The sequence below is a fragment of the Pholcus phalangioides genome, unplaced genomic scaffold (genome assembly GCF_987345545.1).
Source record: "Pholcus phalangioides strain wild (caught in Gottingen) unplaced genomic scaffold, Ppha-v1.0 ptg000012l_1, whole genome shotgun sequence".
NCBI classification, from domain to species: Eukaryota; Metazoa; Arthropoda; class Arachnida; order Araneae; family Pholcidae; genus Pholcus; species Pholcus phalangioides.
This window is the reverse complement of record NW_028301605.1, coordinates 5,830,550-5,845,886: the sequence shown is the minus strand read 5'-3', so window position 1 is coordinate 5,845,886 and position 15,337 is coordinate 5,830,550. Positions and strand designations below refer to the sequence as shown.

General features: G+C 36.7%; 1 protein-coding gene across 2 annotated transcripts in view; it reads left to right on the top strand.

Annotated features, from left to right (window-relative positions):
* The first annotated feature begins 1,439 nt into the window (after positions 1 to 1,439).
* Positions 1,440 to 15,337, top strand: part of scaf6 (SR-related CTD associated factor 6) — a 38,851-nt gene continuing 24,953 nt past the window's right edge. Inside the window, exons 1-4 of one of the 2 annotated variants that reach the window (XM_089240125.1) lie at positions 1,440 to 1,577; positions 10,106 to 10,276; positions 13,631 to 13,854; positions 14,292 to 14,429. In XM_089240125.1, coding sequence (XP_089096251.1) covers positions 1,553 to 1,577; positions 10,106 to 10,276; positions 13,631 to 13,854; positions 14,292 to 14,429 — 558 coding nt within the window. In that variant the 5' untranslated portion in view covers positions 1,440 to 1,552. Of the gene's footprint in view, positions 1,578 to 10,105; positions 10,277 to 13,630; positions 13,855 to 14,291; positions 14,445 to 15,337 lie in introns of both variants that reach the window. The other variant, XM_089240124.1, reaches the window with a different exon arrangement.

The window sequence follows — 15,337 nt, the reverse complement described above, 5'->3', positions numbered from 1 at the left end:
AGTGCCACAACTTGATGCTTACAAGCATCAATGTCCATGTTCAGTTGGGACAAGCACGCATTTTGGCACCCCCCTTATTTGTAATGTTGGAGAAGAGCTTAAAAGGTGACATTTGCGCCCCCTTTGGTCTGGCGTCAGGGGTACCAGACTCTCCTTCCCCCCCACCTACCCAATTGACACTTTCACAGGAAACGCAAAAAAAAAACAAAAAAACTACACTTTGAAAACTACTGCTTCCACTACATATAATTCCTTATATGGTGCTGCCATCTATTCTCGAAATTAGAGCACACTCATATGGGATGGAAAGGTCAGCAATTCTTTTCGGTAAATAAGAAGACGTTCCAAACGAATGAAATTCAAAGAAGCGGATTACAAATTACAGTTTCCACTGCTTAATTTATACTATTGGGCCTGCCATCTATTCTCAAAATCAGAGGCGACTCAGTGGTGTTTATACATCTTGTTTCAAGGGACCAGAAAATTTCATTCAGTTTCGCTTTCTACAAACAAAACCCATAACTTATGTTCATTTTCTCTATCCACTGAGCTATAGAAAAATCTGCAAGTTTCGCTTATAGCCCCGTGCTTTTATCAGCACATAACGAGGAGTCAAAAGCACGGAACCACTGAAGAAGCTGACGACAAATTAATTTCCACAACTAATTTGAACTATTGGTGCTGCCATCTATTATCAAAATTAGACATCCTAGGATGATAAAGGTGATGATATGTCAACACATCATTAAAGTTTTCTTCTGCCATCTATTGACGGATCAATGAAACTCAGTTGTTTAAATTCGAAAATAGATGTCAGCATTAATCAATACTGGAATCAACAAAATTCCTGAATCTAAAACTCGCCATGATTAAAATGACCATACGTCCCGTATTTACTGTTTTCTGCTTTTTTAGGCGTCCCGACTTTTTAGCAAAAAAGTCCCGGTTTTTACATGAAGCTTACTTGAATTTTTATTCTTTATTGAAGTCAAAGAATGAAGTTATTTTACACTCATAAATTATATTATGATAATTACAATTGTAAATAAGAATATTAATCTCTCACATTTGTCTTGGTGAACGTTTTATTTCGTGGAATTCATTTAAATCCATTGCGATTTGCAGTAATGCTTTATTTCCCTCCATTTTGATAATTTTAGTCATTTCTCCAATATTTAGCAACTTTGTTTACTTTTGGCGATAATTGGCGATGTCCCGTATTTTTTCCGAGGAAATATCGTCAGCCAAGTCATCATACAACTTTTTAAGAAACTGAACGATGAAGAAAAAAATTTAAGTAAGTTTGAAAAAATCAAAATCATTAAGATTTAAACGATGTAAATAACAATACAAGTGTTTTTTTTTCATATGATTCAGATTGAGCAATCAAGTGTGCATGTAGCGCTACCTAACGGATTTTTCTCTTATATCCGTGGTTACGGCCGGCTCGAATAATCACTCACAGACACCGCCATAGCTTATGTTGTGTTTAATATTTTTGTTTGTAACGTTTTATTGCTGTGTTCCCTGAACGAAACCCCTGCGAAAGGCTATGGACTTACCGCAAGCGCCTCCAGGTATAAAGAGTTTGGATTGAGTACAAATTGCATAATCATTCTTTTTATTTGAGTTGAAATTATATCTTTGATTTGGTTTCATTGATTGCCTTGTCTTTCATCCACTTAAAAATATGATTAGACATAAGAATTATGTATAAAGGCCCGTTTACATGCGTTAAGTGATTAAGTAGTTAACTAAATTTTAAGTTGTCAAGTACTTTAAGATGTATGCGGACGATAAGGGCCGTTTACACGGGTTCAAGCCAGGTTTGCCTATCAATAAGTTTTTTGCGCCGCGTGAACTGAATTAGACCATTTCACGCCGGCAGAAACGTGTTGCATAATCACGCTACGCGTTTGTGTTTTCCTAGAGTGGCGCATCAGATCAGGGTAGCTATATAACAGTATTTGGCGCTGGCATCAGCTGCTCTGTCGTCTGCATGCTCCGGTTTGGAGGGAAGGGAAAGAGAAAACACACGAGAGTATCGGCAAAACCGCGGCGCACGACGCATTTGACCCCTCCAGAAGCAGTCGGCCAATCACGCCGACGTAAAACGCTGTCGTGAGGCGTACCAGGTGTATAAGTATGAAATGCAGACTTTTTAAAAAAATAAAACACGTTAAATTCGGAAGAATGATAAAAAGTGCTTTATTCAAAGCAAAGTATGTCTATTGCTTGTTATACATTTCCCCCATCTTTCCTGAAATTTGTGAATATCAGGCCAGTAAAAATCTTCCCCTTTTGCTGTGAACCATTCATCGAGCTATTTTTTCTCATCTTCGTATGAACCAAAGCGTTGCTCAGAAAGTGCATGACCCATCAATGCAAACAAGTGGTAATCGGGAGGAGCCAAGTCTGGTGAGTAAGCCGCATAGGGTAGAACTTCCAGCTGAGTGCTTCCAATGTATCGCGAACCGCTTTTGCTGTATGTGATGGGACATTGCGATTGGAAACAGCTTGTTGACTAACGCCCAATTGCTTTGCGAGTTGTTTTTGTGTCTGTGTAGTATCATCTTCGTCCAACAATGCTTCCAATTCCACATCTTTTTTTTTTTTTTGGTGGTTTTCCATGTTCGTTGTCTGCAACATTGAAGTCGCCACTTTTGAAAAACCGAAACCATCATTCACACGTATCTTGAGATGGAGCATGTTCACCATAAGCTTCTCGAAGTAATCGGTATGATTCAGCAGCAGTTTTCTTCAAATGAAAACAAAAAAATTAATGCTGTCCGCAAATGCTGTTTGCTCAGTATAACTTTCGACATATTGAGCACAACAATACAACACTATGCACACACTTTTCCAATTTATCTCTCGTGCGCATCTGACACTTGTTGATGACACAACAAAATGGCGCAGCGTCAAATCTTTATATCACAAACTGCATTGGTGCACCACCTGTTTTCTGAAATCCGTATTTCATACTCGTACACCTGGTATTGCGCTCTGTACGAAAACAGTCATGCTGCTTTACTTATTGGTGAGTGGACGGCGTGTCGCGCTGGGTGAATCACGTTTCGCGTGGCACAGGAAACCTGCTCCTAGGAAAGCCCGGCTTAAGAGCAGGTTTTCTGTGCTGTGCGCAACGTGATCAGCCCAGCTTGACACGCCATCCACTCACCAATAAGAAAATCAGCATGCCTGTTTTCCTACAGAGTGCAACATGGCTCATGACAGTACTTTACGTCGGGCGTGATTTGCTGACTGCTTCTAGAGGAGTCAAATGCATCATCTGCCGTGCATTTTGTCGATCCTCTCTTCATTTCTGTTGTTTTCTTTCCCTTCCCTTGAAACCGGAGCATGCAGCTGATAGAGTAGCTGACGCCAGGGCTATATGCTATATAGCATCCCTGAGCTGATGCGCCAAGATAGGAAGACACAAACGCATAGCGTAATCATGTGAAATGCTTCTGCTGGCGTAAGATGACCCAGTTCGGTTCACACGGCGCAAAAATCTCACTCCTAGGAAAAGCCGCCGTGATTAAACCTGGTAAGTGATTGAGTAATTTAGTAAAATAAAGAGGGTTCTATTTTTTTCCCATTAGGTACACCTATGTGCATGCACCAGTGTGTGTGGCTTGCCACTCTTGGAAGGTCTGTCTTCTTGCTCTCTCTCAGAGGGGGATTATTTTGATGCCAGCATGAGCCTGTTTATGTTCCGTTGTCTCCTTACGTTTAGCTAGAATTCCTTGGAAATATGGGATGGCGAAGTGGCCGAAGGACAACCTTAGGTTTAGTGAAGAATATCTATGCCATATGAATGTTTGTTGAGTTACATAAATGAAAATTATCTTAAAAATCGAGATGAAAATCAATGTTTGGGAATAGCTGAAGTTATGAAGTATTTGTTCAACATGCTCCCGGGAGTTCAAAAGAATAGAAGATCAAAATTATCGGATGCTGGTGTGGGGGATTCATTAGGAGCCATTCAAGTATTACGTAAGCAGATTTTTAGCCATTTTTGACCCCCCCCCCCCCTCCTTGCCAGCAAAATTTTGTCAGCAGCTTAGAATATTTCATATCTTCAAAAAGGGTGGTTGATGACGTAAGCAACCTTCAAAACCCCCCCTCCCCCTTTGTCATCAAAAGTCAGCAAATCCAAAATCCCCCCCCCCCCCTCGATGCTGACATAATACTTGAATGAACCCTTATATATTGAAACTAGATGGGTTTGGAATATGTCCCCAATCCAAAACAAATTTGCTGCCATCTATTAATAAAAATATATATGATCAAGTAATTAACTTTAGGAAAAACATCTGTATTAAATTTAAAAAATAAAATTTAATATTTTTGTTTAATGAACCCTTAGAACTTCTTACAGATGTCCTCATTGACTGATTTTTCCCACGAATTTTTGAAATTTTCATGAATTAGTTACATTACTGGTAGTGAGAGCTCTGCAATCTCCTCCTGTTTTAAGTTTCAATTTCTCTGGGATATAAAATAATGGTGAAGTGGCCTGAAGACACCACAATGAAGTTCATCAAGGAACATTTGACGCATGAATGTCTCTGGAACCACTGGGACGATAGTTGTAAAAATAAACAAATAAAACAAGATGTTATGTTGAAAATAGCAGAAAGAATGGAGCTCCAGTATTTTGGCATAAAGAAGTCAAGTTGAAGATAAAAAGCATCCATTCCACATATTCCCAAGAACTAAAAAAAATGAAAGAATCGAGATTATCGGGCACTGGTGCAGAGGAGATAACCATGTCCTCTCCCTTAATCATAATGTACATAATTCATAATTTATATTCTCTAACTATGATTAAAATATCATATAGCTCTGATCACAATATTCATTAGTTCTATAGGATCATTTTCATCCATTGTTGCTAAAGCTATGAGCTGTATAAGAAAAACACCTCTCTGAATCAGGGTTTAAGCTGCTGTCGCATTTTTCACAAAATGCGAAAGAAAATCGTAAAATGCAGAAAAAGTAGTAGCCACTTTCGCAAAAATGCATACAGGAGATACGCAACGAGTAGACATCCAACCATCAATCATTACATTAGGGGTCATTCAAGTATTACGTCAGCATCGAGGGGGAGGGGTTTCGGATTTGCTGACTTTTAATGACAAGGGGGGGATGGGTTTGAAGGTTGCTTACGTCATCAACCACCCTTTTTGAAGATATGAAATATTCTAAGCTGCTAACAAGGGGGGGGGGGGGAGGGGTCAAAAATGGCTAAAAATCTGCTGACATAATACTTGAATGGCCCCTTAGCATTGTAGCGTTTTGCTAAAGTTTTTCCCTCCATTTTCGCTTTTTTGCGAAAGGAATTTTTTATCCAGCTTAAACCCTGCTCTGAATGCGCCAGATATATAAAAAATTATTACTATATTATTTTCCTGCAAGTTGCGTCTCTCTCCCTCCGTTGATTTGAGTAGACTGTAGCTGCATGCGCCAGTTAGGCTTGCCTCCATGAAAATTATCCAATGGGCATCTACTTAATCACTAATCATGTGGACACTTTTTTTGAACAATCTGTAACTTAAAATTTAGTTAACTACTTAATTACAACGCGTATAAACAGGCCTTTAATCTCTGATACCCTGGGAAGACTCGAGCTTGCTCATATTAATATGAATGTGGATGTATTCTTGCTATCAAATCAATTATAAACAGGTGTATGAAGAAAAAATAAACATTTTTGTTATGGGTGAAAAAGGAGTTTGATTAGTTCTTATGGGTGCCAAGCTGTCATCAAGTCGGGTTGCAACCTTAGTGCAACTCTACACATAACGTAGGGAAATAAAAAATCTTTTTTATTTCCCTACCATTTTTTTGGTTAATTTCCAAAATACAGTATACCACCACTTGTCAATTATGTTTTTACCATCAGACTTAAATTAGCTCTACTTCCTATGGTTACTGGCCGAATGATAAAAACACTCAATACTGTTTAAAAATGAGCCAGAGGATGGTGTCGGCGATAGTTGAAATGGTGGTGGCGACTGTTTTGGGGTAGGAAAAAATTGGAGACATAAAGGTACACAGTATATTAGGAAATAACCTTAGAATAATCCCACGGGAACCTACACATGCTTTAATCCCATACGTGTAATAACCTACATTATAAACCAAAATTATCCAAAGAGCATCTACGGAATTGAACAGATGGTACACTGGTATTACCAAACTTAAAAAAAAAACCTATGAAAATGCAAAATTAAATTCACTGGACAAATAAATTAGGAGGTTTGACATCGCTACAAGGTCTCAGTCCAACAGAAGCAGATCACTTTTGTTTATTATTATTTAGAAATCAACCCCAATGTGCATGAAAAAGCTCTAGAGACATTGCATCACTTTAACTTAACTCTAGGTGTGATATCTATGCCAGTGGCCAAAGCCACCAAAATTTATGAATGCAAACAAATAAGGCACAGAAAGTGCATTATTTTTTAATACGTTTTTGATAATGAGACGACTGGTGGGTAATTCAATTATACGGAACTACAATTATACTTACCGGCCATATTTCATAGTGGAAATTATAGGAAATCAGGATTATATAGATATATATATATATCAAAAATACAGGACATCACCAGTTTTGGGCAAAGTTCCTGATTTATTGTTAAAAATTTCAGAGAAATTAAGGGCCATAAATCTATTTGAGTGATTTCACAAAAAAAAATGTTTAAGTTAATAAAAATGACCAGTAAAAATCAGAAATTCCAGGACTCGTTGAAAAAAAAGGGACAAAATATCTGAATGTCCCACAATGTTGGTAATTATAGTCACCGTATGTATTGCTTTTCAAATTGGTTCTTATTACAAATACAACGCCACAACAGGCAAATTGCCCAACGAGGTGGCTGCTTTAAGAACATCATGGATCCCCGAGCCATTTTTTGGAGGCCCTACCTACTACTGCTACACCACACATGCACACCCCCCCCCCACCGAACCCCCAACGAATCGGTACATGCGGGAGTGTACGTGTAGTGAAACCGGACGTGAAGTTTTTCTTTTCTCTGTAATGCTTGTTATGTGTAGTGCTGCCATCTGCCACCAGTTTTTCTAACTGTGAGTGAAGTGTTATGATTGAATGATTTATCGTTGTAGGACTGTTGCTCTCTGTGGCGAGACTTTTTAACGGGGAGATTCGGCTAAAAAAAAAAAAAATCTGGTGGACAAAGTATATTTGCCAGATTTTCGTAAGGAACTTACAGGATTTTTACCTTCTGAAGGTTGGCAGGCCTGCAAACAGGGCCGTAATTGAGGGGCCCCGAGCCGAATGAAGAGGCCTCACAAATAATAGACATTTATTTTGCATAATGCTTTCCCTTTTAAGGGCCTCCCCCAGAAAATGTCTGCCCCAGGGCCCTGAGAACACATGCTACAGCCCTGCCTGCAAAATGGAGGAAGATACAAAACTTTGTACGAAAGTTCTTATTTATGTATTCCTTACAACCCGAGACACTGTAATTTTGCAAATGATGGCAGTGAAAGCCTTACAAACTATCAAATTCAGTGTTCCATGTGGGAAATGCCTCAAAGAGGTGGGGTGCACAAAGAACAATTTGAACAATATTGCAATGTCATGCTTCAAATAGTTTTCATGCGTTAGATCAGTGGTGCACAAACTGGGGGGGGGGGGGTGCGTGAATCCACAAAGCAGAATATGCCGGAATCTATGATGTAGGTCACAGAACAATCAATGCTACTGTGGAACAATTTGAAAGAACTTTAAGGAAAGTGTAGAAAACATTATTGAGGGAATTTTTACTGAAGAACATTTCCAGTCAGTCGGATGAGAGTTCATTGCAGAACAATGCAAAACATTCTGCTTTGGGGGTGTCAAAGAACTAAGGGGATCGCAAGAGATTCTCCAAAATAAGAACTTCCAAATAAGAACATTTTTATTTAAAAATATGTCAAAACTAAAGAATGCCTTTATTTAGCTGAACCATGTATCATACTGTTATGAAAATTATGTTTAGCTCAATTTTATGAAAACCCCTTTAGTTAAAAAAAACCATGAGGAAAGAACAGATATCTTGCAATTAGTCTAGAACGTTCTGGAGGGTTTCCTTCGCCAGACTGAAGCGCCACCAAAGTAGAACTATGAAATAGAAATCTCAAACCTTTTTCTCGAAAATTTACGGTGTCAATAAAACGATGTCATGGAAATAGAGAGGTCATTAGTTGTTGGACTTTGTCCTAGATGTGAGAATCTTATTCGTAGTTTTCTCTCTGTTAGCATGTTTTATCAAGATCGCTGCTTGTGAATAACTATGTAAATAGCTATTTTCTGTGAATAAATTTGAAGGAATATATCTATCAACCATAGATATCTCTGCTGATTAAATGAGCAGAGTTGCGTATTTCAATGACTTTGAGACATTATCTGAAGCAAAACATTAATTCTATCAAATTCTTGTACAATAATCAATAGTATATTGGATCCATCATGCAAGAATCGAATGTGCAATGTCCTTGCAATAAAGAACTTGGGAAATGACGTTTGAATGTTACTCCATGGAAGTTATTTTCCCTAAAATATTTAGTAACGTGTGTTTCAATAGGGATGTACATTCGCATTTAAGACACAACTTACATTGCAAAACAAGGTATCCAAACAGCTGATAAAAAAAAAACAATTGTACATACATGCTTCTGTCAGTCGGGGGACGATATCAAGTTAGTAATTTTGCTGAGAGATTTAGGGAGAATCACCCAATTTCAAAGTTGTATATTTCTTAAAAATTAAAAACGCATAATGATAAGTGATATGTAAATATGCAGTGGAAAAGGTGTCTACGTTTCATGAAAACTTTTTTGTTAACGGTCGATTTCAAGTGCAGAATCATTTTGAAATCGGATGATTATTTTTAACTCTTTAATGTCCAGATAGAAAACGTGGTAGGTTCGTGAAAATACCTATACAAAATACGTAAGTTTTTTGTGTTCGAAGTGGACTCGTCCAAATTTCGGCCACTTTCCCTCTCCCCGACCCTTTCTCCATGAGTTTCTATTCATGCTACCCTTTGCATTGACGTTCACCCTTTCATTTCAATAGATTTTTGAGAGATAATTTGTCTATACTGAAAACATACCCCTTTCCTCACAGTATTATCTCTTTGTAAAAGGCATTGAGTACCCTTATCTTTGTATAAATGAAAAGACTGGTATACATAAGTGTGAGTGCAAGGAGGTGTGATCCATACAGGTCTATTGTGTGAGAGAGTCTAGAGCATTCTAGTACATCAGCTTTTAAAATCCCATTGATAGGGCGTTGCAGTTGTCTTTTCCGTTCCCACCTCTGACAAGAGCTTTCAGCTTCTTTCCCGTTGGTGACAAAACATACCCAAACCCCCTAACTGGGCCAACTTGAGGCGGTTACGGGCATTAACCTACTCGGCCGACTTCGGCTGATTTGGGCATTATAGAGTTAAATCACCCTGTATATGAAAATCAAGAACCATGCACCTCACTACACTTCCACCTTGCATAAGGGACACTAAGTACATCAATAAACAAAGTAAATATTTATTTAAAAAAAATTGAATATCTTTGGAAGTCAATATCATCTAATTAAAATTGAAACAAGCTTTCTGAAAAGTGCTTTCAAGACGGTACATTTACTAGCAAAAAATCAGATTGTCTTGGAAAACCAAGACATATGGTCATCTTATGTAGGGTTCAGCGATTAAATTTTTTGGCCAAAACGCTTCAAAAAGTTTGCACACCACTGTGCTAGATGATATTATTTATTTTCTGCTTCTGATTTCTCCAGGACAAAGTCATTGCGGAGTGAGATTATATGCATGCATGTAATTGCTGGATAGACATCAACTGTAAATCAATGTTGCATTTGTGTCAAATTGCAAGGCACCACTGTTGTTTTCATTTCATTTTTTCATTTTTTTTTAAAGTCCTGAAAGAAACCCAACCTCCCAGAAACCATGTTAGATTATCAAGAATTATTGTTGTTTTTGTTCACCATCAGTGTACTTTTCAGGCATGATATGTTCGTTTTTAAATATTGATTGAAGAAAAATTTTCTATTCTCTTCTTTTCTTTCTAGAGTTAGAACTTAAGAATATCATAGACAAACTGGCACAGTTTGTTGCACGAAACGGTCCGGAATTCGAACAGATGACAAAACAGAAGCAGCGGGATAATCCAAAATTTTCATTTCTGTTTGGCGGGGAATTTTACAACTATTATCAATATAGAGTGACTTCTGAACAAGCAAGTAAGTGGAAACTGACACTAATTGAATTGTTAGTTATTGATTGTTTCTTTGTTATGAATTTTTAATTGTTTGTCATATCAAGTGATTGTTCTTCCAAGAAATTTGTGGATGACATCTTCGAAACTGATCCACTATTATTTTTCTGTTGTTTTCAATATTACCATAGTTACTTAGGATAAGCATCACGTGGGAGTCTGCACAGCAGTATGGGGGAGAAACCCTGTCAGAGTATTTTTTTTGTGAACTTTATGTAAGCATCAGCGTAGTTTGTGAAAAATATTAGGAATGGGACGAATAGTGATTTGGCCAAATATCCGAATACTGAATATTCGCCTAATGTCTTGGCCAAGTATCAATTTTATTAAAATTCATCACAATTATAAATAAAATTGCTGTTTTTAATTGAAAATAAAATTATTGGTAATTTCAAATGATTGGTATTGAATTTCAATTATGCAGTTTATTATTTAAATAAATATTAAAAAACTAGTAACTGAAAGATTTTTATTGCCACGATACTGACAATCAACTTTAACAATAATATATTGCATTTTAATATTACAGTGGTACTCAGCTAATGAAGATGATTCATTCTGGAATCACATTCGTTAGCTGAAACGTGATTTCCCATAAATTTCTATGGGAAATAATTTGGTTCGTTCCAGCTTCTGCCCAAAATTTGAAGATAAGTTTTTAAAACACCAAGGAATGCTATAAAAAAGACAAAAATTGATTGAAGGATTTATATGAACAGCTTCAAAATTAGATAAATAAGAATATACAGGAAGATGAGAGATGCTGAAGATCTTTTTATTTTCCAACATGTACATAGACAATACCAGCTTTAGTCTACTAAAGCTCGTGCTGACACAACCCAATCTAGTTCTTAGGTGCCCCTCATCCATTTGTGATATGGTCAGCTCCTGTGCCTGATACATGCAGATGGAGAAGATAATCTCCCCTCCCCCCCCCCCCCCCCACTGTTGAGTTTGATGCTAAGAGTCTTTTACTGAAAGAACGCATACTCTGAAAACATAGGCTACCTTTTTTTGTCAATGCATTTTCTATTTTGCCTGAATCTTTAATTTTACATGAAATTGATCAAAGAATTTCAGAAAGAAGTGTGAGTACATCTGAAAGAAAAATCTGAGGTGGATTAGAGTTAATAGGGCCCTTGTGACAGTAATTCTGATGATGATTTGTGCAGAACTTCAGCTCATGACACAACTATTTTATGTTTTTGTTAGTGTGTGTGTGTGTGGATTCATATCATCAAAAATGTTCATTAGCTGAATCTGTATTCGTTAGTTGAAGCAGAGAAGAATCATGAAAAAATCTTTGTTAGTCAGAAAATTTAAGTCAAGGTATCACTGTACTTACAGAATCAATTCTTTTTTCAACACTTGTTACAATTTTACATCTAATTAAGAAAATGTCAACTATTGTTTACTCTCAAGTATTAATGCATCATAAAATTTACAACTTATTCTTCCTCTTCAGATGTTCTTTGTTCCTTTCAGTAGCGCAATATGTTGCTTGTATAGATATATCTTTCGGTTAGTGAATTTGCGTAATTAATGTTAACTTTTATCTTTTATTGCAGTAGGATTCTATTTTCAGTTTCATGTTATACTTATCCTGGAAATTCACCCTGCCTGGCATAACCTCTTGCACAGAGAGGGTTAAGAATGTACCTCATAATAAAATATAATCAGTAAATTGTTAATTTATGCAAAAAATTTCAATTAATAGAATTTTTAAAAATTTATTTGTTGAAACTAAACATTAGATTTCCACAGATATTCAGCCGAAATGAATATTCAGCAAAAGGGATGAATACCAAATAGCAGCCGAATATTTGTCCCATCTCTAAAAAATATGTATGTGTGATATTAAATAAGTTTTAATTTTTGCTTCCAACATGTGTGGTTTAGTACCAATCATTTGATGCTTTGCATACCTCTAGAATCCTGTTGACCTTTGTTGCAGTAGAGGCTAGTAATAATCTGAGTTAATTTGTATCCATAATTGACTCAGATTACTGAAAACTCTTAACAAGCTGACTTTTTCATTCTAGACTGAATAGAAGAAGATACTAAATGATATTTTTAACAAAAACAAATCAGAACCTGACAAAAATAGAAACACATTTTACCATACTTTTTCCACGCACAAAAATATTGTCCCAAAGTCACAAGTTTTAAAACTGGGGTAGTCAACCTTTTCTAATCTATGCCACTATTGAGACTATTTTTGGTCATTTGTGTGTGCCATTCCTGATATTGTAACGTGAAGACCATGTGCTCTGTTTTTATAAGATATGACATCCCCCCCTCCCCCAGCAATAATATTTCTTTGAAAAAATTCTCATTTTGTTAACTTTAAAAATAATTTCTTTTGTATAATTTTTAATTGAAAATTTGATAGCTGTAATGCAAATTGTGTGTGCATTGATAACAGTTCATCTTATATAACCATGTTGGGCATAGGCACTGGAACCTAGAGCTCAAAGTACTTTGTTGGGGGAAGGGGGTGTCAGCCTCACTCCCAATAATTTGTAATGCATTTTCCCTCATGTTGATACCTTCAAATCGCGTACATATTTGCATATGTGCCTCTGGTTGAGTGTTTTCATGATGAAAAATGAAACAAAAATACGTTGAATAAAAATTGTCTGGTAACAGTGGTGTCAGAACCGGGAATGCTGTGGGTGCTAAGAGAGAGGCCTGCAATACTATTATAAAAAAATAAATAAAGGTCATTCAAAAATTTGAGTTAATTTCTGTGATTGAAAGAGTTTAATTGAATGTTTTTAATTTTTGAAGAAAGCTTTTTGTGTCCCACTCCTTATACCATGGCATACCATTTGTAGCATGTGTGCCGGGTGTTGGCCTCCCCTGTTTCAGAGTATAATTGCACACTTTCATCATACAAGGATATGATTACCCTCTCTGTTGCCAAGTGATGTAGCCCAAAGGGATATAGCCAACAAAAAAAGGGGGTTCAGGCAATTCGAGGAATTGCATCCAGTAAACACAAAACCCTTTATATAAGAGGTGTTGAAGATTTTGCTCAAAATTCTGAGAATTGCTCTTGTGGTGGCAGAAAAAAAACCTTCTGAGCCAGCTTGAATTGATCGGAATTCTGTCAACTGGGTAAGGTTATCAGGACTTGGCTTTACTGTATTAAGTTCTGAAGGAGATTCATGTGCTTGTCCACTCAATTCTATAGATAATTTTGAATTCACAAAATTTTTTCTTTTGTCTTAGCAAATGTTTTCTTTAGTCAAATGTTGACAAAATCAACCACAAAATTAGTTTCAGCATTTTGTTGATTAATTCCTATTTTTGCCAGTTCTCAAACAGAAGCAGCGAACAGTGGATCAACAGGCCATTGTGCAGCATGTTGTGAATCAGCAGTCGATCCAGTCGGCTCCGTGGCAGCAGCAGCAGCAGCAGCAACAACAGCAGCAGCAACCACTTTCTCAACCTACTCTCACACCAGAGATGAACGAACAGATACGCCAAAGCGAGCAGAACTTGGCAGCACAGCATACTCTTCTGATGCAGCAACAACAGGTTGGTCTTTCTTGGAAAAGAATTTTGATAATGAATGCATCACTATCTATTGTTGTATTACATGTCGGTCATAGAGACTATTTGCTTTCAATGGTCTTTTTTTTTTTAATGATACTTTTTGCTGTGTTCCGGTGTGATAGTAGCCAAGGCAATAAATGTATTTTACTGTAATATAGGGGCCTGAGAAACTTTGACTTTCACCATGATCACCATGACAATTAAAAAAAATTGTATTGGTACCTAAAGTTTTCTTGGTGTTATTACTAAATTAATGCCATGAATACGTTCGTACTTGGGAAGGTGAACACTTCATGCTGTTGGTACGCTTTTATCTTGAGGTTAATTTTCTAGTGGGAGGCCAGGATTGGGTGCTAATAATATAAAAATATCCTTAACTATGCTCTCTTATCCATTTTTCCCTTGTTTTGTAACATCAGGTACAGATTGACGAAGCTATACGGAAGGCATTTGATGAAAAAGTGGCCAATCTCTCTAAAGAATGCAATATTAATATCACTGAGCTTGACAGTGTCTTGCAACCTATAATTGACAGCTGTACAAAGGATTCCATATCAGTAAGTTTCCATATCGTAAGTACAGTCATACATTTTCCAATGAATTCAGGGATATGGATTTATGTGCTCAGTCAATGAACATTTTAATAAATACATTCAAACTCTCTCTACAAGATATAACTACAACAAAGATATTTTATCTTAAGAACATTTTTGTCAAATTTGATCCTTTTACAGGTTACTATTGATGATATCGTCAATACCACCCCAGCAATTTAATAATTTGGCAAGGGCCTTTACATGCAACTAATTTTAATACATCTAAAGACCATCATTTTCATTCACGCTTTGGGGAGATGAAGATATAGCTAATCTCAGATTACAAAAATCATGTAACACTTCATAGATGGGAAGTTTTTTCTATTATGAAACCAGTTCTCTTGCTCAAAAAAGCAGCACTTATGTGATGATTGCATGTAAGATATATGCTGAGATTTTCACGTGTGGGAATAATCTCCCTCATCTGCAATCGGCCTAAATGCCCCTATAAATTTTCATGCATAAAAGCAAACAAATGGTGTCTTGTTTGCTTATTACATTATGTACGTATAGACATAGTTCTCAAATGAATTCGTTGAGTGGCTCATCCATTGCCCTCAGCTATTCCATAAAGCTGTTCCACAAGGTTTATGTCTGGCAGCTCCATTTTCTTATACCAATGCATACTCTTAATAGAAAGTAAAATATTCACTGTACAAACTACTTCATGTGCAAATGAAGCAACTAAAAGTTCTTACCTCTAGTGCACTGATGAACAGCGACGACTTATGTCAACATTTCTGGATATGAGTTTCTTGATATCCCTGATCACAGATTTCTAGACACAATGTTTTAAGTTTACTGGTAGAAATTAATACAGTGTAATTAAAAAGCAGAAATAATGAGCGGAACTACATTTTACGTGATCA